The 25,015-nt window shown below is 39.8% G+C and overlaps 1 protein-coding gene, 1 long non-coding RNA gene and 2 pseudogenes across 6 annotated transcripts in view; 3 read left to right on the top strand and 1 right to left on the bottom strand.

Moving 5' to 3' along the window:
* Nucleotides 1-25,015, bottom strand: part of LOC309650789 — a 381,028-nt gene that overhangs the window by 42,037 nt on the left and 313,976 nt on the right. The window contains exon 10 of one of the 3 annotated variants that reach the window (XR_014257707.1): nt 7,799-13,489. The exons of the other annotated variants lie outside the window; for them this stretch is intronic. This is a non-coding gene — a long non-coding RNA (uncharacterized lncRNA). Of the gene's footprint in view, nt 1-7,798; nt 13,490-25,015 lie in introns of those variants that run through there. 3 annotated transcript variants of the gene reach the window in all.
* Nucleotides 6,529-7,774, top strand: LOC309651188 (annotated as a pseudogene). Its single transcript has 2 exons — nt 6,529-6,555; nt 6,807-7,774. The product of its transcript is annotated as an uncharacterized misc_RNA (transcript).
* LOC309650773 (keratin, high-sulfur matrix protein, IIIA3 pseudogene) lies at nt 13,483-16,503 on the top strand (annotated as a pseudogene). The gene has a single exon. The product of its transcript is annotated as a keratin, high-sulfur matrix protein, IIIA3 pseudogene (transcript).
* LOC309650774 (keratin, high-sulfur matrix protein, IIIA3-like) lies at nt 20,467-21,655 on the top strand. Its single transcript, XM_082442534.1, has one exon. It carries the CDS (start codon nt 20,523-20,525, stop codon nt 20,910-20,912), a length of 390 nt encoding a protein of 129 aa, XP_082298660.1. The 5' UTR covers nt 20,467-20,522; the 3' UTR covers nt 20,913-21,655.

The raw sequence follows: 25,015 nt of genomic DNA, 5'->3' as shown, positions 1-25,015 counted from the left end.
AGAAAAATTGAACAAGGAACTAGAAGAACTAAAGAGCAAACAAACAATGATGAACAACACAATAAATGAAATTTAAAATTCTCTAGAAGGAATCAGTAGCAGAATAACTGAGGCAGAAGAACGGATAAGTGACCTGGAAGACAAAATAGTGGAAATAACTACCGCAGAGCAGAATAAAGAAAAAGGAATGAAAAGAATTGAGGACTGTCTCAGAGACCTCTGGGACAACATTAAATGCACCAACATTTGAATTATAAGGGTCCCAGAAGAAGAGAAAAAGAAAGGGACTGAGAAAATGCTTGAAGAGATTAAGTTGAAAACTTCCTTAATATGGGAAAGGAAATAGTCAATCAAGTCCAGGAAGCGCAGAGAGTCCCATAAAGGATAAATCCAAGGAGAAAATTGCCAAGACACATATTAATCAAACTATCAAAAATTAAATACCAAGAAAAATATTAAAAGCAGCAAGGGAAAAGCAACAAATAACATACAAGGGAATCCCCATAAGGTTAACAGCTGAACTTTCTGCAAGCCAGAAGGGAGTGGCAGGACCTATTTAAAGTGATGAAAGGGAAAAAACCTACAATCAAGATTACTCTACCCAGCAAAGATCTCATTCAGATTCAAAAGAGAAATTAAAACCTTTACAGACAAGCAAAAGCTAAGAGAATTCAGCACCACCAAACCAGCTTTCCCACAAATGCTAAAGGAACTTCTCTAGGCAGGAAACACAAGAGAAGGAAAAGACCTACAATAACAAACCCAAAACAATTAAGAAAATGGTAATAGGAACATACATATCGATAATTATCTTAAAAGTAAATGGATTAAATGCTCCTACCAAAAGACATAGACTGGCTGAATGGATACAAAAACAAGACCCGTATATATGCTGTCTACAAGAGACCCACTTCAGATCTCGGAACACATGCAGACTGAAAGTAGGGGGATTGAAAAAGATATTCCATGCAAATGGAAATCAAAAGAAAGCTGGAGTAGCAATTCTCATATCAGACAAAATAGACTCTAAAATAAAAACTATTACAAGAGACAAAGAAGGACACTACATAATGATCAAGGGATCGATCCAAGAAGAAGATATAACAATTGTAAATATTTATGCACCCAACATAGGAGCACCTCAATACATAAGGCAAAGGCTAACAGCCATAAAAGGAGAAATCTACAGTAACACCATTAGAGTAGGGCACTTTAACACCCCACTTTCACCAATAGACAGATCAACCAACGTGAAAACAAATAAGGAAACACAAGCTTTAAATGATACATTAAACAAGATGGACTTAATTGATATTTATAGGACATTCCATCCGAAAACAACAGAATACACTTTCTTCTCAAGTGCTCATTGAACATTCTCCAAGATAGATCATATCTTGGGTCACAAATCAAGCGCTGGTAAATTTAAGAAAATTGAAATCGTATTAAATATCTTTTCCAACCACAGTGCTATGAGAGTAGATGTCAATTACAGGAAAAAATCTGTAAAAAATACAAACACATGGAGGTTAAACAATTCACTACTTAATAACCAAGAGATCATTGAAGAAATCAAAGAGGAAACAAAAAAATACCTAGGAACAAATGACAATGAAAACACGACAACCCAAAACCTATGGGATGCAGCAAAGCAGTTCTAAGAGGGAAGTTTATAGCAATACAATCCTATCTCAAGAAACAAGAAACATCTCAAATACACAACCTAACCTTACACCTAAAGCAATTAGAGAAAGAAGAACAAAAAACCCCCCAAAGTTAGCAGAAGGAAAGAAATTATAAAGATCAGATCAGAAATAAATGAAAAAGAAATGAAGGAAACAATAGGAAAGATCAATAAAACTAAAAGCTGGTGCTTTGAGAAGATAAACACAATTGATAAACCATTAGCCAGACTCATCAAGAAAAAAAGGGAGAAGACTCAAATCAACAGAATTAGAAATAGAAAAAGAAAAGTAACAACTGACACTGCAGACATACAAAGGATCATGAGAGATTACTACAAGCAACTATATGTCAATAAAATGGACAACCTGGAAGAAATGGACAAATTCTTAAAAAAGCACAACCAGGAAGAAATAGAAAATATAAACAGACCAATCACAAGCACTGAAAATGAAACTGTGATTAAAAATCTTCCAGGAAACAAAAGCCCAGGACTAGATGACTTCACAGACGAATTCTATCAAACATTTAGAGAAGAGCTAACACCTATTCTTCTCAAACTCTTCCAAAATATAGCAGAGAGAGGAACACTCCCAAAGTCATTCTCTGAGGCCATCATCACCCTGATACCAAAACCAGACAAAGATGTCACAAAGAAAGAAAACTACAGGCCAATATCACTGATGAACATAGATGCAAAAATCCTCAACAAAATACTAGCAAACAGAATCCAGCAGCACATTAAAAGGTTCATACACCATGATCAAATGGGGTTTATCCCAGGAATGCAAGGAATCTTCAATATACGCAAATCAATCAATGTGATACACCATAGTAACAAATTGAAGGAGAAAAAGCATACGATCATCTCAATAGATGCAGAAAAAGCTTTCAACAAAATTCAACACCCATTTATGATAAAAACCCTCCAGAAAGTAGGCATAGAGGGGACTTACTTCAACATAATAAAGGCCATATATGACAAACCCACAGTCAACATCATTCTCAATGGTGACAAACTGAAACCATTTCCACTAAGATGAGGAACAAGACAAGGTTGTCTTCTCTCACCACTGTTATTCAACATAGTTTTGGAAGTTTTAGCCACAGCAGTCAGAGACAAAAAAGAAATAAAAGGAATCCAAATTAGAACAGAAGAAGTAAAGCTGCCACTGTTTGCAAATGACATGATACTATACATAAAGAATCCTAAAGATGCTACGAGAAAACTACTAGAGCTAATCAATGAATTTGGTAAAGTAGCAGGGTACAAAATTAATGCACAGAAATCTCTTGCATTCCTATATACTAATGATGAAAAATCTGAAAGAGAAATTAAGGAAACACTCCCATTTGCCACTGCAACATAAAAAATAAAATACCTAAGAAAAACCTACCTAAGGAGACAAAAGACCTGTATGCAGAAAACTATAAGACACTGATGAAAGAAATTAAAGATGATACAAACAGATGGAGAGATATACCATGTTCTTGGATTGGAAGAGTCAACATTGTGAAAATGACTATACTACTCAATGTAATCTACAGATTCAGTGCAATCCCTATCAAACTACCAATGGAATTTTTCACAGAACTAGAACAAAAAATTCACAGTTTGTTTGGAAACACAAAAGACCCTGAATAGCCAAAGCAATCTTGAGAAAGAAAAATGGAGCTGGAGGAATCAGGCTTCCGGACTTCAGACTATACTACAAAGCTACAGTAATCAAGATAGTATGGTACTGGCACAAAAACAGAAATATAGATCAATGGAACAGGATAGAAAGCCCAGAGATAAACCCATGCACATATGGTCACCTTATCTTTGATAAAGGAGGCAAGAATATACAGTGGAGAAAAGACAGCCTCTTCAATAAGTGGTGCTGGGAAAACTGGACAGCTACACGTAAAAGAATGAAATTAGAACACTTCCTAACACCATACCCAAAAATAAACTCAAGATGGATTAAAGATCTAAATGTAAGGCCAGACACTATCAAACTCTTAGCGGAAAACATAGGAAGAACACTCCATGACATAAATCACAGCAAGATTCTTTCTGACCCACCTCCTAGAGAAATGGAAATAAAAACAAAAATAAACAAATGGGACCTAATGAAACTTCAAAGCTTTTGCACAGCAAAGGAAACCATAAAGAAGACAAAAGGACAACCCTCAGAATGGGAGAAAATAGTTGCAAGCGAAGCAACTGACAAAAGATTAATCTCCAAATGATACAAGCAGCTCATGCAGCTCAATATCAAAAAAACAAACAACCCAATCCAAAAATGGGCAGAAGACCTAAATAGACATTTCTCCAAAGAAGATATACAGATTGCCAACAAACACATGTAAGGATGCTCAACATCACTAATTATTAGAGAAATGCAAATCAAAACTACAATGAAGTATCACCTCACACTGGTCAGAATGGCCATCATCAAAAATCTACAAACAATAAATGCTGGAGAGGGTGTGGAGAAAAGGGAACCCTCTTGCACTGTTGGTGGGAATGTAAATTGATACAGCCACTACGGAGAACAGTATGGAGGTTCCTTAAAAAACTAAAAATAAAACTACCATACGACCCAATAATCCCACTACTGGGCATATACCCTGAGAAAACCATAATTCAAAAAGAGACATGTACCACAATGTTCATTGGAGCTCTATTTACATTAGCCAGGACACGGAAGCAACCTAAGTGTCCATTGATAGATGAACGGATAAAGAAGATGTGGCACATATATACAATGGAATATTACTCAGCCGTAAAAAGGAATATTGTTAAGTGTGTAAGAAATCTATCGATTTTCTTAGTTTGCCTTATGTCCAACTTCACTATTAACACTAACATTCAGTTGATTCTCTGGGGCTTTCTAAGCATACAATGCCATCAGGCAGCTAACTGCCCTCAGCCTCAGGTATGTCCCCAGGTTCTTTTCCCAGTTACCCACAGTTGTGACCCTATAATTAACAGAAACTTCTGGGTTTTTCTTTCTCTCCTGCCTTATTTTCCGTTTTCCTCACTTATGCTTCCTGAGATCACCTCCCAGGTAAACTACTTGCACTCACATGTTTGTCTCCGAGTCTGCTTTGGGTGAAATTCAAAGACAATAGATGTTCAGCAAATATTTTTAACTGATTGACATTAAACTGGTAATGGTGGTTACTTCTAGCAACAAGAGCAAGACTGGGAAGTCTGGAGGTGAAGCAGAACCAGTGTTACCATTTGGTGTTTACCTACTTCCTGTGTGAATATAGGCATCTGTATCCATGTTTACTTGTAAAGAAGTCTCATTGTCTAGATCAAATCTTAACTTCCACAAATGTGTTTTATGTGGTTTTCCTCAAATGTAACAATTATCCCTTTGTTTGTAATGTTTCTCCCTCTTTTCTCCATCAGTCAAAGTACATATATTTTTAGATTTCCTTCCCATTTAGGTCGCCATGATTCACTTTGCTCTACAGCAGAAACTAACACAACATTTTAAAGCAACTATACTCCAATAAAAATTAATTTAAAAAAAAGATATATATTTTTAAAGGACCATTACATGCCCCTATGTCATCAAAAAGCCTTCATTCACTCAACAAATATTTATCACTAATGTGCTCTGTGCTAGCCTTGTGCTGAACACCATGGTAAGAAAATTAAATTTCATAGCTCATACCTTCAGGGTATCTGCATTGCAACTGGGGGAATAGTAGAAAATAACTGTGGTACAGCAGAGTGTGCTAAATTAGGTGCACATTAGTGTGCTAATGCAGGGAAGAATTATATATGAACAGGGTAGTTTATCATTGAGGGGGAAGCATTGAGGGTAAAGCTGGGTTTTTGATAGAGGAATAGGAGTTTGCAGAGCTGACAAGAAAGAAGAAACACTCCAGGAAGATGAAACAGCTTCAGCAAAGGCTTGCAAGTTTTATTCTTCACCCCTTCCTCAGCTGTCCCAAGACTAAGACAAGCTTACCTTCTGTTTAATCTTCTACAAGTTTCTTTTTCCTCTTAACTTCTCTATGCTTCTTTTGTCTATTGCTTAAAAGAGTAATAAGAATACACACTATATTATATGTTGCATTAAAGATTAAAAACAAATATAAGATATTCAACATAATGCCGGGTACATAGTGAATACCTTACAAATGATAAATATTATTATTTCCTCACCTTTTACTGAAGGTGTTTGGAACTTAACCACATACTATATATTTTGATTTTAGTTCTTCAATTAAAAGTAACTGTCATTCTTTTAACTGTTGCCAAACTGTTTTCTATGCTGTGTCTTATTCAAGTATCAACAGGAAAAAGATGAAGAGTTATCTGTTATATTCTCTCAGTACCCAAAAGAATGTCTTTGATACATCTTTTTGAAGGCTTAATAATTCCAAATATTGTTTATATATAACAAATGCTTCTGTAATGAAATATCCATTGTACAAGTTTGACAACTAAAAGATAAATCAAAACTTCCCGCTCTTAATGCCTATCCTGGAAGACATAGAGCAAAAATGTGTTTTTACTATTTAAAAGCAGTGAGTATTGCTAAGTGCCTCAGCTTGAGATGGTGGAATAAGATCAGACACAGAGTTCGAAACTGCCTTGCGGTCCCACTATCTCCCTGACCATCCAGGATGCCCACAGAGGATCACAGCCATCTTCTTTAGAGGGGGGACACCCTCCCCCCAAATGGGTCTTTCTTTCTAATTCCTTTCTAGCATTTCACCTGACCAGCACATGTTTTCCTCACCCTTGACAAGGAAAGATACATGAGCATTGTAAGAACCATTCTCTGTGATGTTCAGGGGGCAGTGATAGGAGAGAACGTCACATTCAAAAGCAAAATGTCAAAGTCATGTGACGAGAGCTTTGTAAGACATTGCACCCACCAGGAACAAAGGTGACACCCACTAGGGAAAAAAAATGTGACAGGTCTTTCAACTGGAAACACAGGAGCACACCAGGAAAAGGAAATGTGATATTTTGGAATACTTAACTAGAAACACACAATTATGGAATTAAAAGATTACGTTTTTCTAGTAGGATAAATAATAACAAGGAAATAATGAAGCAATGATAGCAGCTCTTTAGCAGGGTATAAAGGGGGCTGTGCGCCAAGTAGACTCCCAAACTCAAGAACCTCTCTCTCCTGGAAACCCGCCCAGAACCTGTACCCTCTGACACCACGGTCAGCTCCTGTTGCAGCTCTGTCTGCTCTGACCAGAGCTGTGGCCAAGGTCTCTGCCAGGAGACCTGCTGCCACGCCAGCTGCTGCTAGATCACTTGCTGCAGGACCACCTGCTGCCGTCCCAGCTGCTGTGTGTCCAGCTGCTGCAGGCCTACCTGCTGCATCTCTAGCTGCTGCAGGCCCCACTGTTGCCAGTCTTGGTGCTGCCAGCCCACCTGCTGCCGCCCCAGATGCTGCATTTCTAGTTGCTGCCGCCCCAGCTGCTGCTTGCACCCAATCTGTGGCCGGGTCTCCTGCTACGTCACTTGCTATCGCCCCACCTGTGTCACCTCCACCTGGCCCCGCCCCGTGTGCTGTGCCTCCCCTTGCTGCTGAGCCCCCTGCCCTGTGACCACTGTCTCAGTTGACCTCTGTCCCCACAGATGTAGATCCTTTCTTGTGCTGACCCTTAGGACACATGGAGTCCGGTGGACGTCATTCAGCGGGCTGAACCCCATGATTCCAATGAGTGCACCACTGTCCCACTGACTCTGTGAGTACATTCTGGTTCGTTTTATACTCTCTCCCTTGCTATCTTTTCCTTTCAATATCAGCACCTAGTAGGAATTAATTTGCAATCCCTCAGATAAGAAATTATCCCAATCCTCTAAATTTCTCATTCTACCTGATCACTTTGGGGGTCTAGATTATCCTTTCAACAACATGGCCATTATCTGCAGCCCCTGAGTGGCACTGATTTGACACCCTCAGACCGGGGGGTCCAGTTATACCCTGTATTTTCTAAGAGAGTGAATTTCTTATGTTTTGTCACTTCTCTGATTTCTAATAAACTTTTCTGCACATAGGAATTCATTGGCTTTTTTTCCCTATTATTTTCATTTTACGAAGTAACTAGGCAACTGTATTTTCATGAAGATACAAGGAAGGACAACCCACGATGAAATCACGATGATAAATGCTATACCAGATACAGATAATTTAAGATATTAGAACAAAAGTGGCATGAATGTGTATGTGTATGTGCACATGCATGTCACTTAATATCTTAAATTAGGACAGAGTTAATTCATGTCTTTAGCTCTTAATTAAAACACACTACACCCCTTAATACCATTGGCCCCATTTGGAGAAAAGGTAAAACCAAATTTCTGAGTGTGGAGTGTGTGCCAAAGAGAGAAGAAAAGTCTCCTGTAAAGAATTTAATGTACCCAATTCCTTTCACTCAATAAACAAGGTTTCCAAATTATAATCACAGGTGGATCATATGTCCATTGAGTTCTGTTGAGAAGATATGCATATTTCATTGCATTAAAAAAAAACCACTTTATTAAAGTATGATTGATGTGTAAAAAAGCTGTACAAATTTAGTGAATACAACTCGATGGGTTATATTTCACTGTATTTTTTTAAAAATCTATTTATTTATGGCTGTGTTGGGTCTTCGTTTCCGTGCGAGGGCTTTCTCTAGTTGCGGCAAGCGGGGGCCACTCTTCATCGCGGAGCGCGGGCCTCTCACTGTCGCGGCCTCTCTTGTTGCGGAGCACAGGCTCCAGACGCGCAGGCTCAGCAGTTGTGGCTCACGGGCCCAGTTGCTCCGCGGCATGTGGGATCCTCCCGGACCAGGGCTCGAACCCGTGTCCCCTGCATTGGCAGGCGGATTCTTAACCACTGCGCCACCAGGGAAGCCCCATAGTTCACTGTACTTTTAAGCAAACATGCCTCATCTGGTTGGTGTGGTATGTTTCTGAGTGTGTCTCTCAGGGTTCTCCTCATAATTCAAATATCTCCTCACTTAACATTCTGACACATATTGACACTGGGAGGCTGGAATTTTAGAACTCACTTTTTTAAAAGATTTTTTTTTAATTGAAATTAATTTGTAATTTTGAGCAGTTCTCAGCTGGGGTGCACACTGGCTCTGTGAGCATACTGGTACTGAATTCTGCAAAGGAGATTGAAACCTGCCCAGTGAGTAAGCAACGTCAAGATTTCCTAACCCCTGATTCAGAATTGGAAATAGCTACAGCTTTAGATAGTATCAGAAATTACTTTCCAAAATAATGTTCTATAACTGTCCATAAAAATATTAAAACAAAAAAAATTTACAGTTAAATCAGCATTATCACATATTATCATCCATTAAAATGCTTTCTATGCTGGCTTTTTTCCAGGATGAGGAAACTAGTGGGAGTTCAGATGGACACCAAGACCACATTCTCCACAGGGGCGATTCTCACATGTATAAACAAATTGAATATGTAAAGATTGTCTCACTTGCCTATTGCTACATAACAAACCACCCCAAAGCTCAATAGCCTAATACAATAACAATTTGTTATTTCTCACAATTCTCTGCATTGACTGGGCATTCTGATGATCTTTCCTCTTCTCACTCATGCCACTGCATTGGTCTCAAAGTTCAACTGGGGCTAAAAGGTCCAAGATGGCCTCATTTATATGTCTGGTAGTTGGTGCTACTTGTCAGCTGGGGTGTCTTGGTTCTTCTCAACATGGTCTCTCGTTCTCTGGCAGGCTCTACTTGGCTTCTTTTATGATAGTAGAGCTTTTCCAAGAGGGAAAAGGAGATGCTTCAGGACCTCTTGAGGCTTAGATTCCAGAACTCATATAACACTATTTCCATGATGTTCTATTGGTCAAAGCAAGTCATAAGACCAAACCAGACACAAAGAGTGGGGAAATAGAATCTACCTCTTGATGGGAGGAGTTACAAGATACTGCTGGCCGGTGTGGGGCTAAGGCCGAATGGGGAAGATCTGCCAAGCCAATGTCAGTCCTGAGGCTCCTTTCCTTCCTGTATTACACTTATTTGAATACTAAGTAAAAGTATTTATTCATGCAGGTGAATAAATTCACCTCTATGAATTACAATGAGCAAATTTTGGCTACGATTATTGACAGTGGTGGGGCTGCAGGTAATGACAGCTCTTTGTATTTAAGAGAAGAGAAATAAGGAACATGAGAACTTCCAGACTGCAGAATGGCCCCATGTGAGCACCTGACATCAGCTGCTCATGAGTTGAGAGATTTGGTCAACTCCTAGTAACAAAAGAGACTGTGTGACCCCTACACACCTGAGATTTGATATGATGAAAAAAGCAAAAAGGTTTGTTTTTTTTTTTTACTTAAAATAGAAAAGTAAAAATGTCAAGAGGCAGAGAGTGCCATTTAAAAATTTTTTTATTGGAGTATAGTTGATTTACAATGTTGTGTTACTTTCAGGTGTACAAATGAACTCATTTACATCTTTTTTACTTCTTTTTATCAAAAGACTAAGACTATTGAAACTTTGCAGAAGACATTAAAGAGACTCAGAAGCTAAAGAGTTTAGTGTGATTGGCTTGGTCTCAAAAGACAGAGAACCCAGAACACCTCTTTGATTTAGGAGGATATACTGCAATTGGACAAATTCTCCTATCATATCCTGTCAAAGCTGGTGCTTTATTATGGGTTAATGGAATAATTGTTCTTCGGCGCCCTCCATCCCCTCCCCGAGCTAAAAAAGCAATTTCACTAAAGGAATGTCCCTGCAAGGCTTTGGGAGCCACTATTTTCCCTGTCATTTAGATGAACCATGTGGTTTCTGGTGTTAGGTAATCATGTGGATGAAGGAGTGGAGGAAAGTCATATTTGTGACCATAACACCAAACAAACTAACAAGAGCAGAAGCCCTACTATTCAGATGTAACTAAGACCAATACTTGGTTGGTTAATAAACAATAAAATCATGAGGACACTTCTACACCCAAGGAACATGAAAGTTCTATAATAAAACAATTCCTGAAGAATATTAACTCATGATAAATAATGACACATCACATGAGGAAATGGTCCTCCACTGGTTCACCCTCATGCAGGTTTAGAGTTTGCTACTTCTGGGAGTCCCAGGGGTTTCTCTGGCCTGAGACAAATGATTTTCTCAGCTTGGGATTCCTACACCAAAGCAAAGTCTAAAATTGAATTCTAAACGCAAATTGTAAGCAGTTCCAAATATAGAATTTGTTTTTCTTCAATTAACATTTGCCAAAGAACAAGATTCTCTGGGTTTCTCTTACAAAGAATTTCTAGTTCTGGCTTTCTCAGATGAGAGATCCCTCCAGACTCTTTTGTAATGTCTTTTGGTCCTAGTAAGGGAATTAAAATCCCAGTCCCAAGTCATTGGTCCATATCCTAAAGAAGCTTCAGCACCAGTTCACAGATTGAAAAATTGAAAGATTGAAAAACTCAATTTCTTGAGTTCCTGCTTCATTCTGGCACCTGGGAATTTTTACTTTCTTTCTTTTAAGGTCAGAAATTTACTGCTTTAAAAATTATACCCAGAATCTATATATAGTCAGAGGGGGATTTCATATTAGTTTACTGTCTGTGTTGCTGAAGTCCTTTAATTAATTTTCCCAAGAGAAAATTTTACCAGCTAGACATTGGAATAATTGGTACTTATAGTACACAGTAAAATATAATTTCTAATGAAATATTTGATTAAATCAATAGCCACTTTCATAAAATTAGTGCAATTCCCAGATTTTTTTTCTCCTGAACACCTAATCAACTATAAACTAATAGGAAATAGGTAACATGAATTTCTTATAGAGAAACGAGGCAGTCCCTGTTTAATCAATGGCATTTCTTGGTTGATCGGGAAGAAAAGAGGGAGGGAAATAAAAGTTACCCACATGAACGGAGATCCAGTGGGCATAATCTAATTGGACATTCTAAAAGTCTTTGTCCAAGATTCAAAACAAAGCTTATTATAGTAACTGATTTGCCACTCTGGTGGATTAGATCATTCTTCACTAATAATTACTCTTTGCTTCTCCTACCTCTCTGGGAGAAGTCTTCTCTCCCCCTTTCCCACCCCATGATTTGGACTTCACCATGTGACTTGCTTTGGCCAATGGGATGTTAGAGGACATGACCCAAGCCAAGACTTGGAATGTGTTTATATGACTAGAATTGCTCCCTTGTGCTTGTGCTGTCAGAGTAGGGTTGCCAGCTAAAATGCAGGATGCCTCACTTAATTGGAATTTCAGATAAACAACAAATAACTTTTAGGTAAGTATGCCCCATGCATTCGTAGATATACTTATGCTAAAAAGTTATTTGCTGTTTATTTGAAATTCAAATTTAACTGAGGGATGTGTATTTTTCTTTGCTAAATCTGGAAACTCTAATTCAGAAGGAAGTCCAAAACTAACCCATGGCCAGAAGCCAAGGCCAGCCTTAAAAAGCCAAACCCAACTGAACTGCAGACAAATGGCCAAGAAATAAATACTTGTTATTGTGTGTTATAAGAGTTTGTGGTTACTAGTTATGCAGCAGCAGCTGACTAATTCAACTGTGGCAGCAACAAGAAACTAGCTTAATACACCAATCGGTATGAAAAGATTAACCAGATAGTTTTCTATAAAGGAAATAAAAATAGGGGAGTGCCCAAGTGTTTGTGTTGGGTGTTTTATTTCAACAAACTTTCTGGAGGGCTAGGTTAATAATAATCTCTAGGTTTATAGATAAAATTAAGCTCTTATGGTTTGTAGCTGATGGCCCGGGCAGGATGTATGCCTCTTGGAGAGTTCGTGTGCCTGAGCACTCCCCGAGATCTCTATACCGCTGGTGTCCACATCCCCAGGGAGAGCCACAGCCACACTCCCCCTCCCCAGGCGACCCTGTACTGCACACAATTGCTCCACGGCCAAGTAGAGAAGAGCCAGGGATTAGGCTTTGGGGGGTCCCAGTCAACAAGAGAAAGTCCCCGCTCATGAAGCCCCAGCACTACAGCCCCAATGTGGACTGGGAAGAGGGACGTGTTGACCGGACGGAGGCAGAGGGGCAGGATGGCCCCTTGGACCAACCATCACCCCAGCACATGTAGCAAGGAGGAGTGGCCCCAACTTTAGTTAATCTTTGGCACCACAGACCCAGTCTTACCTTATGGAAAACATGCAGTTTGTGGGGTGGGAAAAGCACATCCCAATGTGGAAGCAAAACCAGACATTCAGTTCCCTCAGCATCCACTAGTGAGGACCAGTTTTCCTTACATAACTGTGGAGACTCTAAACAAAATCCACAGAGTATCCTCGCCCCCAGGCCATTTTCAGGAGCACAGGTTTGGACTGTGCCTCTTTTTGAAGAAAATAAGATACCAAACCTTACAGTTGAAGAAGACCTTGACTCCCTAATGGGGTGGATGTTTAATCCCTGAAAAAAAACCCTGCAAAATAAGCTTTAAGACATTTATGATATGACATATGAGACACAGCCTCTAATTTGAAATTTTATTTTGTTTATTTTTTATTGAAATATAGTTGATTTGCAGTATTATATTGGTTTTGGGTGTCAGCATAGTGATTCAGTATTTTTACAGATTACACTCCATCACAGGTTGTTGCAGGACGGTGGTTATGGTTCCCTGTGCTGTATGATATATCCTTGTTGCTCATCTATTTTGTACAGAATAGTTTGTATCTCTTAATCCCCTACCCCTAATTTTATTCTGACGTTTTAGGATGTGCTTCTCGCCAGCTCATGGTCACCCCCACTAGTCCCTGATAGACACAGTGTCTCCAGGAGCTGGACCGTCGCAGACCACTTTGTGCATGAGGCTGAAATGAAAGGACATGCAAAATATCTCAAAAGTTTGTATAGCTGATTCATTTTGTTATAAAGCAGAAACTAACACACCATTGTAAAGCAGTTATACTCCAATAAAGATGTTTAAAAAAAATACATGGTAATCTCTTTTTTAAAGCTCTTATGGATGGTAAAAAGTGAATTTATTCACCATAAATTGAAGAAAAATCCCATTGGGTTTTGTAAGCATATATGTTAAAACACAGGACTAAGGGTCAGGCATGCCTGGGATGAATCCAGACTCTTCAGAGCTGTGTTATTCCAGTTATTTAAGAGCTGTGTAACCTTGGGCAGATTAGTTAAACTCTCTAAGTTTCAATTCTTCATCTATAAAGTAGAGATAATAATATTTAACTCAGTTGACTGTTATGATGATTAATAAGATAGGTAAAATACCTATTACAGTCCCTGGACTGTACCTAATACTCGATAAATGGTAACTTAGAGTTCTTATATATTGAGAAGAAAAAAAAAATCCAGTTTATAACAATATTATAAACTGTTCTTAGAGGAAAATGGGTATAAGCTTCCAGTAACGGCCTAGTTAAGAAAAAAAACAAGATTTCTTGTAAGACTATGATACACTAGTTCAAAGGACTGTTGAGGCCAAAAAATGTCCACAGAATGTTAGGCATAAACAAAAAGGCTATTTGTAAACCAATCAGAAAATATTACCTTTATATCAAATTATAATGTGACTTGGCCTAGAATATTGCATGTAATTCTAGCCACATTATCTCGGAGAATTTTTTAGTCTGTACAGTAAAAATCAACTAATATTATAAAAGGATTCAAGAGGGGATCTTAGCATGAGGAATATAGAGAATGAACTTGATACAGTTAACATTCATGATATCTTCCATGGTATCATCGAAGCAAAAATAAAACTAATACCCCCATGACAACAACAAAAAGCCTCCTCCTTGAAGCTTGAGGGGGTAATTTTAGGACAAATGATGTTTTAAAAGCATTTGATTAGTGGTTTGCAAGGCCTCGGCCCTTCTTTTTTCATGGTTGACTGGACAGGATTCTTTTTTTTTTTCTCAAATTCAAAGGAAAAGTGTAGAGCTACTTCACACATAAGAAGTAAATTTATGGAGATTGGGATTGACGTATATACACTAATATGTATAAAATAGATAACTAATGAGAACCTGCTGTATAGCCCAGGGAACTCTACTTCACTTTGCTGTACAGTAGAAACTAACACAACACTATACAACAACTATATCTCAATTAAGAAAAAGAAGTAAATTTATGGAACTCATAAAGGGTAAGGTGTAGGGTGAAGGTACAAATAAAAAACAATAAAAGGAATTAGACAAGAGCATATCTCACAGAGCCACAATGTGTTACCAAGGGAAACCAGACTATACTTTTAAGACCAACACCTGGGAAAAAGCAGTCCCTCTTCCCCATTCCAATAAGTTGACCTGTTTTGATCCTCCGTGCTGACCCAGCACGCAAGCCCTGAGGCCCTTTTGGATTATCTGTCATTGGGGTAAGACGTTTCCTAATTCCCTTCCAGTACCACTTTTAGAGATGCTACTTGAGATAGTCAATTATATCTCAATAAAACTGGGGAAGGAAAAAATACTTGAGACATTCTCTCTTCTGTCTGAAAACTATCGTCTACAGAGCCTGAAAACCAGAAAACTCATAGTAGAAGTTGCTTACTGAGGAATGAGGAGACCTGTACTCCGTTGGGTAACCATGGTGAACCCACATGACCCCTCTTATAAAATGAGGAGATAGGTCTATATATTCTCTGCCCTCCCTTCCCAGAATCCACACATGCAATGACTAATCCCAAATAAATTACACAGATAAAAATTGCAATGGATTCTTCATGAGGGTTTTACAATCAAGGTAGAAGTTGAGCTAGGCTTAGAAGGTGAGGAGGGCACAGAATTCACCTGGAGGTGAATGGGGAGACACCAACAACCAAAGCAGGACTACCCAGGCCCTCCTGGGGAGGAGTGACTAAACCAGGTGGAAGCAATCCTGGGTGCCATGTGGTCCCTCCTCATATGGAAAACGACAAAACTGCCTTTCAGTGAGTCACGGAAGGAGACACCTGGGAAGCAGGTGTCTGCTGGGCTGCACTAGAGTGCTGTGATTAGCCAGTTACCATCATGTGCATGGCTGTAAATACCAAGTCACTGTTTGGGTGGCAATTTTGCAAGTCTTTGAAGTCCACAAATAAAATGCTAACTTCAGGGCCAAAGGGTAGAGTGATTAGATACCAATATAATTTAGAAAATGTTCTTTTTATGAGTTAGGAATATTTCAAAAGAAAATTCACTAGACTCTAATCCTATGTCTAGATTTGATGAAAATAAACAATACAAGAAAATGAAAAATATCTGTGGTGTGTATGCATAGATATTATGTGGTGGAGGGTTACCAAAACCACTATTAGTCAATGCTAAATCCTCACTTAATTGCCCAGATATTTAGGAATGACCGCGTGTCGTGGGGGTCATCAGCAGCTGTCCAGGGTATATAAAGGGCCCAGAGCAGGAGGAAGACATTCACACCTGAGAACTCTCAACTCCTCTCACCAGCTCAAGCCAACGCAACCCCAGACACCGCCATGCCCGGCTCCTGCTTCGGCCCCATCTCCTCCTCCCTGGGCTGTGCCGGAGGCTGCTTCCAGCCCCGCTGCTGCCACGACCCCCGCTGCTGCCTCCCAGTGTCCTGCAAGACCACCGTGAGCTGCCCCGTGACCTGCGTGCCCCGCTACACGCGCCCCATCTGTGAGCCCCGCTGCCGCCCAGTCTGCTGCGCCCCGTGCAGCCTGCAGGACGGCTGCTGCCGCCCCATCACCTGCTGCCCCACGTCCTGCCAGGCCGTGGTCTGCCGCCCCTGCTGCTGGACCACCACCTGCTGCCATCCCGTCTCTGTGCAGTCCCCGTGCTGCCGCCACCCCTGCTGCCAGCCGGACCCCTGCTGGGCCACATGCAGGACTTCCTCCTGCTGCTGAGAAGCCCTGCACAGAAATCTTCCCAGGTATTCAGAAACATGTCCAAACTCTTCCCACCCCTGATGGATCAGATGAGAGATACCACTTTTGCAACCTACCTGCCTTCAACAACTAACTCAGCAGTAACCGTTTATCCCTTTTCCCACATAATTATGCAGCTAATCCTGGCCCTCTTTGACAATCTTTAGAAAAATTCCAGCTTTCATCATTTGAATTCCTGGCTTGAAAAAATAATGAGGAAACAAAGATCAAAGTTCCTCTTGAATGGAGCTCTATCCCAGTGACTCATCACCACTTCTCTATATTTCAAGATGAGATATTTTTCCAGGATATTAGTACATTTATGCTGGGGTTTTGCATGGTAAAATAATAAATTTTTATTTCTCATAAGCAAATGTGTCTCTCTATTGTTTATTAATCTTCAAAAGCTTATTTTTAGCTTAAGTTATGATATGCAGAATCAGAAGAACCAAAGGAAGAAGGATTTTCCAAGGGCCATTTTTTTTTTCTTTTTAGCTTTAGGAGCAATTCAGGCACAAGGTCTCTAATTCCAATAGCAACTCAAATAATTCAGAACCTCTTATGCGAAGCACCTTCATATTTCAAGCTAGTCTTTGTGGTGATGCTGAAGAAATGGAGAGATGATAGCAGGTCTCTCTGATTATGAACTTGACTAATGAAACATCCTCATACCTGTGATAAGGGGGAGGCAGCCTAAGTCAGAACCCCAGTTGTTCCCTGACTTAGAAAACTGTGCAATGATTAATATCAATTGGTACCTGGAATTCCTAACCACTGAAGTGCCTGTGCTGGAAGAACCACTATCCCACCTTTTCCAGACTCCCTGAAGCCAAGGAGGGAGAAATGCAGCTTGGCTGGAACCATTCTAATTTAGAACTCTAAACAATTTTACCATCAAAACCACACCAATGTAGTTGAAATAGTGATAACATTAATCCACCTTGGACATGTTTTTGTTGCTGTTAAATACTTTTAGGCTGGTCAGGAAACTAACCACTACTGTTACCTGAGAAATACGTATTGACTTCCCAACATCTGATCTCAAAGAGTTTTTGGAATGTGCTGCTCGTATGGCTGGTCTCATCTGCCTGACCAGCTACAGGAGTCAGGCAAGGAAAGCTTTGTGAAGACCCAGATCTTGATTGATTTTGTTCACTGCTGAATTCCCATTGACCTGCCCTGTATTTGGCACATAGTATACGATCAGAAATTATTTATTGAATGACTGAATGAATAAGTTCTAAGGGGTTGGAAGAGACAAAGACTTCATTCCACCCCAGCTCTCTCCTCATGCTGAACATGTGCATTCTTAACAATAAAACAATAAGCCACCTCATGAAGAAAAGTATTTTTCTTGAAATATGGTAAAGGTTTTCTCAACAACTAGCTCATTATTTTTAAAACTTTTACATTGTCAGTATGTGCACAATGGAGTTTTCTCTTAATTAAGGGTGTGACCGTTTACTGGTGGACAGTTCACAAGTCCAATTTCTTTCTACATACATATTTTTGATCACTTTTTTTTATTTAAAAAATTTAAAATTACTTAAAAAAAATTCTCTCATTACATTTGTTTTCCTTCTCTCAGAGTTTTCCTTGTTAGCCTTCTAGAGACTTGCTCATCGTATAGTGTTTTCTCAGATGCAGAATGTTCTGTTTGATCCCAAGCTCATCATTATTACTGGATCATGTTTTTTGCACAGTAACTCCACTCCCTGGTCAGCCACAGTGGCTGGTGCCACAGGTCTGGGTAAGCCTGCGAGGGACTGTGGGAGCAGAATGGTTGAAAAGAAGGCTTAAACTGCAGCCTTCAACCACAGATCTAGAACAGACTTGACTGTGAAGCAAAGGTCAGAACCAAGCAAATCCAGAGACAGAGGCAACAAAATGGCCGAGTGACATGATTTTCCTGCAGACCCTGACGATTTGAAAAAATGGAAATTCATAGTTGGTTCTGTCAGCGGGAGTAAGCCTGGTACATGGGGAGACGCTGGAGCAAGAGACAGTGGGGTAAAGGCAAGGTGGGCTTGAGACCACCTTTGGCTGGGACCACTACCTGGGGGGTTCATCGTGCTGGCAGGCTGCAATCTTCATCTGGATGATTCTGTTCATAGGACCTCAGGACCACTCAATTATGTCCAATGTTGATACATTTTCCTTAGGGTGTGTTTTGGAATTTTGAGAAGGCTCTGCGGGAGATAATTCCTCAGATTCCTGAGGATACTAGTTAAGTCATAGAGTCCTTTCAGATGACTCTAAAAATTAGCCATTTCGCACACAAAAACTATTTTTAAAATAATTCATTGTTAAAATTCCTGAATAAAACAAACCTTCCTAATTGACGGGGAATGTGGTTTCCACAATTTCATTCTTCAATTCCTTGGGTTTACAATGTTCCCTCAGATGTTTTTGGAGTAAGTATTGGCTCCAACGCTAGCAGGTGACCTTAGGCAAGTCACTTATCTGGCCTTATGCATAAAATGAGGGATATAACAATACCAACCTCATAGGATTTCTTTTTATTGAAGTACAGTTAACTTACAATGTTGTGTTACTTTCAAGTGTACAGCAAAGTGACCCAGTTATACATTTATACATATATATACATATATATGCTTATATATATATATATATATATATATATATATATATTCTTTTTCAGATTATTTTCCCTTATAGGTTATTACAAGGTATTGAGTTGCCTGTGCTCTACAGTAGGTCCTTGTTGTTTACCTATTTTGTATACAGTAGTGTGTATATGTTAATCCCAAACTCCTAGTCTGTCCCCCTCCCCCACTGTCCCCTTCGGTAACCATAAGTTTGTTTTCTAGTCTCATAAGATTTTTATGAAAATAAATTAATACATTTTTTTCTTTTAGCATAATGCTTAGAATGTAGTTAGAACTCAATGATTATGGCTATCATGAAGATCGTAAATAATACAATTCACCATGATTTGGAAAGATACAACTATGGAAATTAATGAGCATGTATCTAAGCCAAAAAAAAAAAAAAAAGGAAAAAAGCCAAACTCATAGTAACAGAGAGTAGAATGGTGCTCACCAGAGGCTGGGTTTATATTCCACGTGTTACACATATAATACCAGATATATGACTTGCCTAAGGTCATACACCTAGTTGAGTTGGGGCCAATATTTATGGGACGTGAGGGAAAAGGGGGTTAAATTACAATGGTGGTTTGCAGGGGCTGGGGAGAGGGGGTCATGGGGAGTTATTGTTTAATGGGTACAGAATTTCAGTTTTGCAAAATGAAAAGAGTTCTGGAGATGGATGGTGGTGATGGTTACGCAACAATATGAATGTAATTAATATCACTGAACTGTACACACAAAAATGGTTAAGACACTAAATTTTATGTTATGTGCATGTTACAACAGAAAAATTGGGGGAAAAAACCCTACTGATGATAGAGTTCTACTAAGATGCATTCCTGTAGCTCCACAAATGGACTGGAAAATTCTTCTTTTACTGAAAAACCATGACTTTCAAGAAATCTCTTTAGTATTTTTCTGAACTTCTTTTGCCCAGGAAGCTTAGCAGTGGAAAAGGACATTCACAACTCGGGGAATTCACTTCCACTATTAGTAAGAGCACGACAAATACTTTTGTTTTGTGTTATCAAAACAACAACTGGCAAAAGCATCAGTGAATTATAAAGATAATTGGAAACTTTGAACTTTAGGGTCATTAAGTTCATAATAGAACCATAAATAGCAAAATATAATGAGTTCTCATTAAATAAGGAAAAAAGTCTTTCATCAGTACCTGAGCATCTGAAGAAATGTCTAGAGAACTTACTATCTTACAAGGGTCATTTCAAATAGAATAAAGAAGAACAAGCAAATGACCGCGTGTCGTGGGGGTCATCAGCAGCTGACCAGGGTATATAAAGGGCCCAGAGCAGGAGGAAGACATTCACACCTGAGAACTCTCAACTCTTCTCACCAGCTCAAGCCAACTCAGCCCCAGACACCGCCATGCCCGGCTCCTGCTTCGGCCCCATCTCCTCCTCCCTGGGCTGCGCCGGAGGCTGCTTCCAGCCCCGCTGCTGCCACGACCCCCGCTGCTGCCGCCCAGTGTACTGCAAGACCACCGTGTGCCGCCCCGTGACCTGCGTGCCCCGCTGCACGCGCCCCATCTGTGAGCCCTGCTGCCGCCCAGTCTGCTGCGCCCCGTGCAGCCTGCAGGACGGCTGCTGCCGCCCCATCACCTGCTGCCCCACGTCCTGCCAGGCCGTGGTCTGCCGCCCCTGCTGCTGGACCACCACCTGCTGCCATCCCGTCTCTGTGCAGTCCCCGTGCTGCCGCCACCCCTGCTGCCAGCCGGACCCCTGCTGGGCCACCTGCAGCACTTCCTCCTGCTGCTGAGCAATGCATCCTAGGAGCGCATCATCACTACGGGTCCCCCAGAGACGGCCGGCTCCATCCTGCTGTCCCACAGCTTCACAGCAGAAAGTGGCAGGGCTCTTCTCGAGAAGCCCATTCCTCCTCTCTTCTAACTAGCTTATAAGAGGCACCGAAGACCCTTTTCAAACGAACTACTTCTCAAGAATATCCTGTCCTCTCAAGACCCCAGCTCCCTCCTATATAATGTTGGTTTTCTAATAAATTCAGCACTCCCAGCATAGAAATCATGGTCTTCGTGATATTTCCTTTAAGGAGATTCTGTCTGAATTTTCCAGAGACATTGAAAGCAAGATACAGGATAATCCTCTTAAATTGTTCTCTAAAATAACCTAAGTCTGGGTAGTTTCCTTCTTATCATTGTAGATGGCATTTATAGGACACAGTAGCTAAGGAAGGTGGGCACAGCTATATCTTCATCACATATACAGAGTCACAGATGCCCATGGCTCCAGACAGGTGCCGCACACCTGAGAAATGTTCTTCAAAAATGACCAGTAAGGAGTCTACACTGGGGTTACCACTTATATTCCCAGTCTGAGTATTCATTCACTGAACTCACACCTGCTAGCACAGCACAGAAAGCCCAGTATGTTAGAGGTGGAAGGAACCTTGAGTGGCATCTGGCCAATCGCCTGTTTTTGAAGCTAAGGAGCAATGAGTAATGAACGATCAAATACGTTTCTTAATGTCATTATAACCACTGATGTTCAGAAAAGACCAGGAGAATGCAAGCCCCCTGACATGAAGCATTTAAGCCAAACATTTCCTCTTACTATGATCGGAGACACGTTCCTCTGCGCAGAGGAACTGTCATATTTTGTGACCAAGTAGAACTGCTTCTTCAGGTAATAGACACTCCCTTCTATGTATTACAGCGCTGGCTGTTATTTGGAATGTTATTCACAATGTCGACTTGTGTGGATATTAAATCCATACTGGCTCTCCAGGGCTGCTTATCTTTGTGCTCAGGAACTGGGCATTGAAGGCATTTTTCAGGCACGTTAATCACTGCCAATCTACAAGTATTTTTTGAACATCTACTGTGAATAAGGCACTGAGTTGACCACCCTGAGGGAATATAAAGGAATCAAAGGCGGTTCCTGCTTTGAAGAGGTTATAATCTACTTAGGGACATGAGCTGTAAATCAGAAAAAAGTCAAATAGTACATAATATAAGAAATACCAAAAATAGTTGACGACTGTAAACCTATTAGGAAACCTCATGCCATGGTCCTGTCATTTTTAAGTAAAAAATAAGGAAGCAGTAAAATATGAACCTATCTCGTGAGCGAGTACGTGTTCTGTGTGTCCGTGCCTATGTGTTTTTATGCCTAAAAAAATAGCTGGAACATTAGGTAACAAAACCTACAGAACTGGTAATAATATTCATCTTCTTCTTCATATTATTCTCAATTATTTACTTTTAAAAATGAACGTACATTTTATTTTTAGATGAACTGGATTGCCTAAAACCAGTACCTATTTGGGGGAAATTATTTAAAATTTTCTCACAATTATGCTATGCTCTTAAAAATGTAACTATCAAAGTCTAAATGAATTTAAAGTAGATAAGTTAGAGAGCAGCGGTTTGTACTCCTAAAGAGATCTTTTATTACATATAAGAGTATAACACCGTGTTGTAAATAGTGGACTTCTCTGAGATCTTTTTTTTTTTAATTTATTTTATTTGTTTGGCTGTGCGAGGTCTTCGTTGTGGCATGCAAACACTCAGCTGCGGCATATGAAATCAAGTACCCTGACTAGGGATCGAACCCGGGCCCCTGCATTGGGAGCGCGGATTCTTAACCACGGGACCACCAGGGAGGTCACTGAGATCTTTCAAATGTGATCAAATTATTAAACATTGAATTTATATTTTAGCAGTTTTCGGTCATCTCAATTGCATAAAGCAAGGGGCACTTTTGCTATGTTCTGAATGAAGAAGTTTTAAACATTGCTAGCTGTTTCAGATTATATGTACAATTGTTATTCTCCATTTGTATAGACAATTGAGAATTGAGAACTGAACAAGACACTATTTTTCATGTTAAAATTTGTTCACAATGTGATGGTTGGAAATTGTTGGGTTAAATAAAGCCCTAGCATTCCTTATGCAAAATCTGTTGCCCATCACCACTAAGAACCTGTCTGGTTTTCAGCCTTTTCTTTTAAGGATGTTTTTCTAAGACCTCACTCTCTTGCATGGGTTGTGGTACTTTCAGTAGGGTTAATCCACTCTCCACAATTCTGACACATATTTGTCTTGTCAGTTCTACATCGATAGTCTGACTCCCCTTTACAGAGACTGGTGTTCACATAGAGGGAGCGCTATATCTTCCTCCAAGGTAGTTTTATTTTACTCTGTTAATGAAACTCCCCACTGAAAAATCTTATTCAATATGTATTCTGTGGTGATTTGAGTAGAGAACTGGGCATTTGCCATATCAAAAACATTCATCTTTGTTCTGAGTTCAAAATTTGGAGTTTATAAGGCACCAGTGTAACATGACCTATTAAAATATATTTACTAACTTAACAAATATAAGACACTAAGTGCCAGGCGCTGTTCTTAGTGCTTCACAATTATTAGGTCACTTAATCTTCACAACAACCTTGATTACATATGTTTATTATCCCTCAAGACCCAAGGACACATAGTAAGTGGCAAAGTATTTAATGAGTGTTGTCTGGTTTTAGGATAAGAGGCATCAGAAAATAGCACATGACTTGCCACCAGTGTCAATTCACAGAGTTTGTGGCATGAATTATTCACACATGACCCATATTTTCTCTGCCTGGAAATGAAATTGGGCATGGGGTAGGATGAGTGGCTTAGACTGAATAAACACCAGAATTGCCTACTGAAGGGCTAGTGAACTCTTCCTCTTTGCGGATCTTTATAAAAGGGAGAGAAAAATCATTTTGGAACAGTTTTGACTCAGAAGTGTTTGGAGTGGGGAAATTCGTCTTCTTAACTGAGGTGTTCCTCCAGAGAGGTTCTCCTTGCACAAAATGAGATCATTAGGAAGATGCCCCACCCCCAGCAACAGGAAAAATTGATTATCAGACAATGTGGCTTGAAAAGAGCAAAGCACAAGCAAGAAACACAAAAGCCAGCAAATGGAACTACATCCAACTAAAAAGCTTCTACAGAGCAAAAGAAATCATTGACAAAATGAAAAGGCAGCCCACTGAATGGGAGAAATTATTTGCAAACTATATATCTGATAAGCAGTTAATATCCAAAAAATTAAGGAACTCCTAAATAACACCAGAACAACACAAAACAAGACAAAACCAAAAACCAATTCACTTAACAAACGGGTAGAGGATTTGTAAACATTTTTTCAAAGAAGGCATAGAGATGGTCAACAAGTACATGAAAAGGTGTTCAACATCACTAATCACCAGGGAGATGCAAATCAAAACCACAATGTGATAGCACCTCACACCTGTTAGAATGGGTATCATCAAGAAGACAAGAGATAACGAATGCTGGTGAGGATGTGGAGACAAGGGAACCCTGGTGCACTGTTGGTAGGAATGTAAATTCGTACAGCTACTATGGAAAACAGTATGGAGGCTCCTCAAAAAGTTAAAAATAGAACTACCCTATGATCCGGTAATCTCACATCTTGGAATACATCCAAATGAGATGAAATCACTACCTCAAAGTGATATCTGCACTCCCATGTACATGAGAGCATTATTCATAACTGCCAAGACATTGAAACAAGCTAAACGTCCAACAACAGATGAATGGATAAACAAAATGTTTTCTACATATAATTCACCCATAAAAAGAAGGAAATTCTGCCTTTTGGGATAACATGGATGGACCCTGAAGGCATTATGTTGAGTGAAATAAGTCAAACAGAGAAAGATAAATATTATATGATATCACTTATACGTGGAATCAAAACCATCAAACTCAAAGAAACATAGACTAGAATGGTAATTGCCAGGGGCTGAGGGATAGGAGAAATGGGGAGATGTTGGTCAAAAGATACAAACTTCCAGTTACGAGATGAATGAATTCTGAGGATCTAATGAACAGCACGGTG

Source organism: Balaenoptera physalus (genome assembly GCF_965194825.1).
Source record: "Balaenoptera physalus genome assembly, chromosome: 20".
Classification (NCBI taxonomy): domain Eukaryota; kingdom Metazoa; phylum Chordata; class Mammalia; order Artiodactyla; family Balaenopteridae; genus Balaenoptera; species Balaenoptera physalus.
Note: the sequence above shows the minus strand (reverse complement) of the source record. Positions and strands in the feature narration are given on the sequence as shown.

Bases quoted from the DNA above. Each gene is read 5' to 3' on its own strand.
- LOC309650774 (XM_082442534.1), top strand. From the start codon at position 20,523: ATGCCCGGCTCCTGCTTCGGCCCCATCTCCTCCTCCCTGGGCTGCGCC.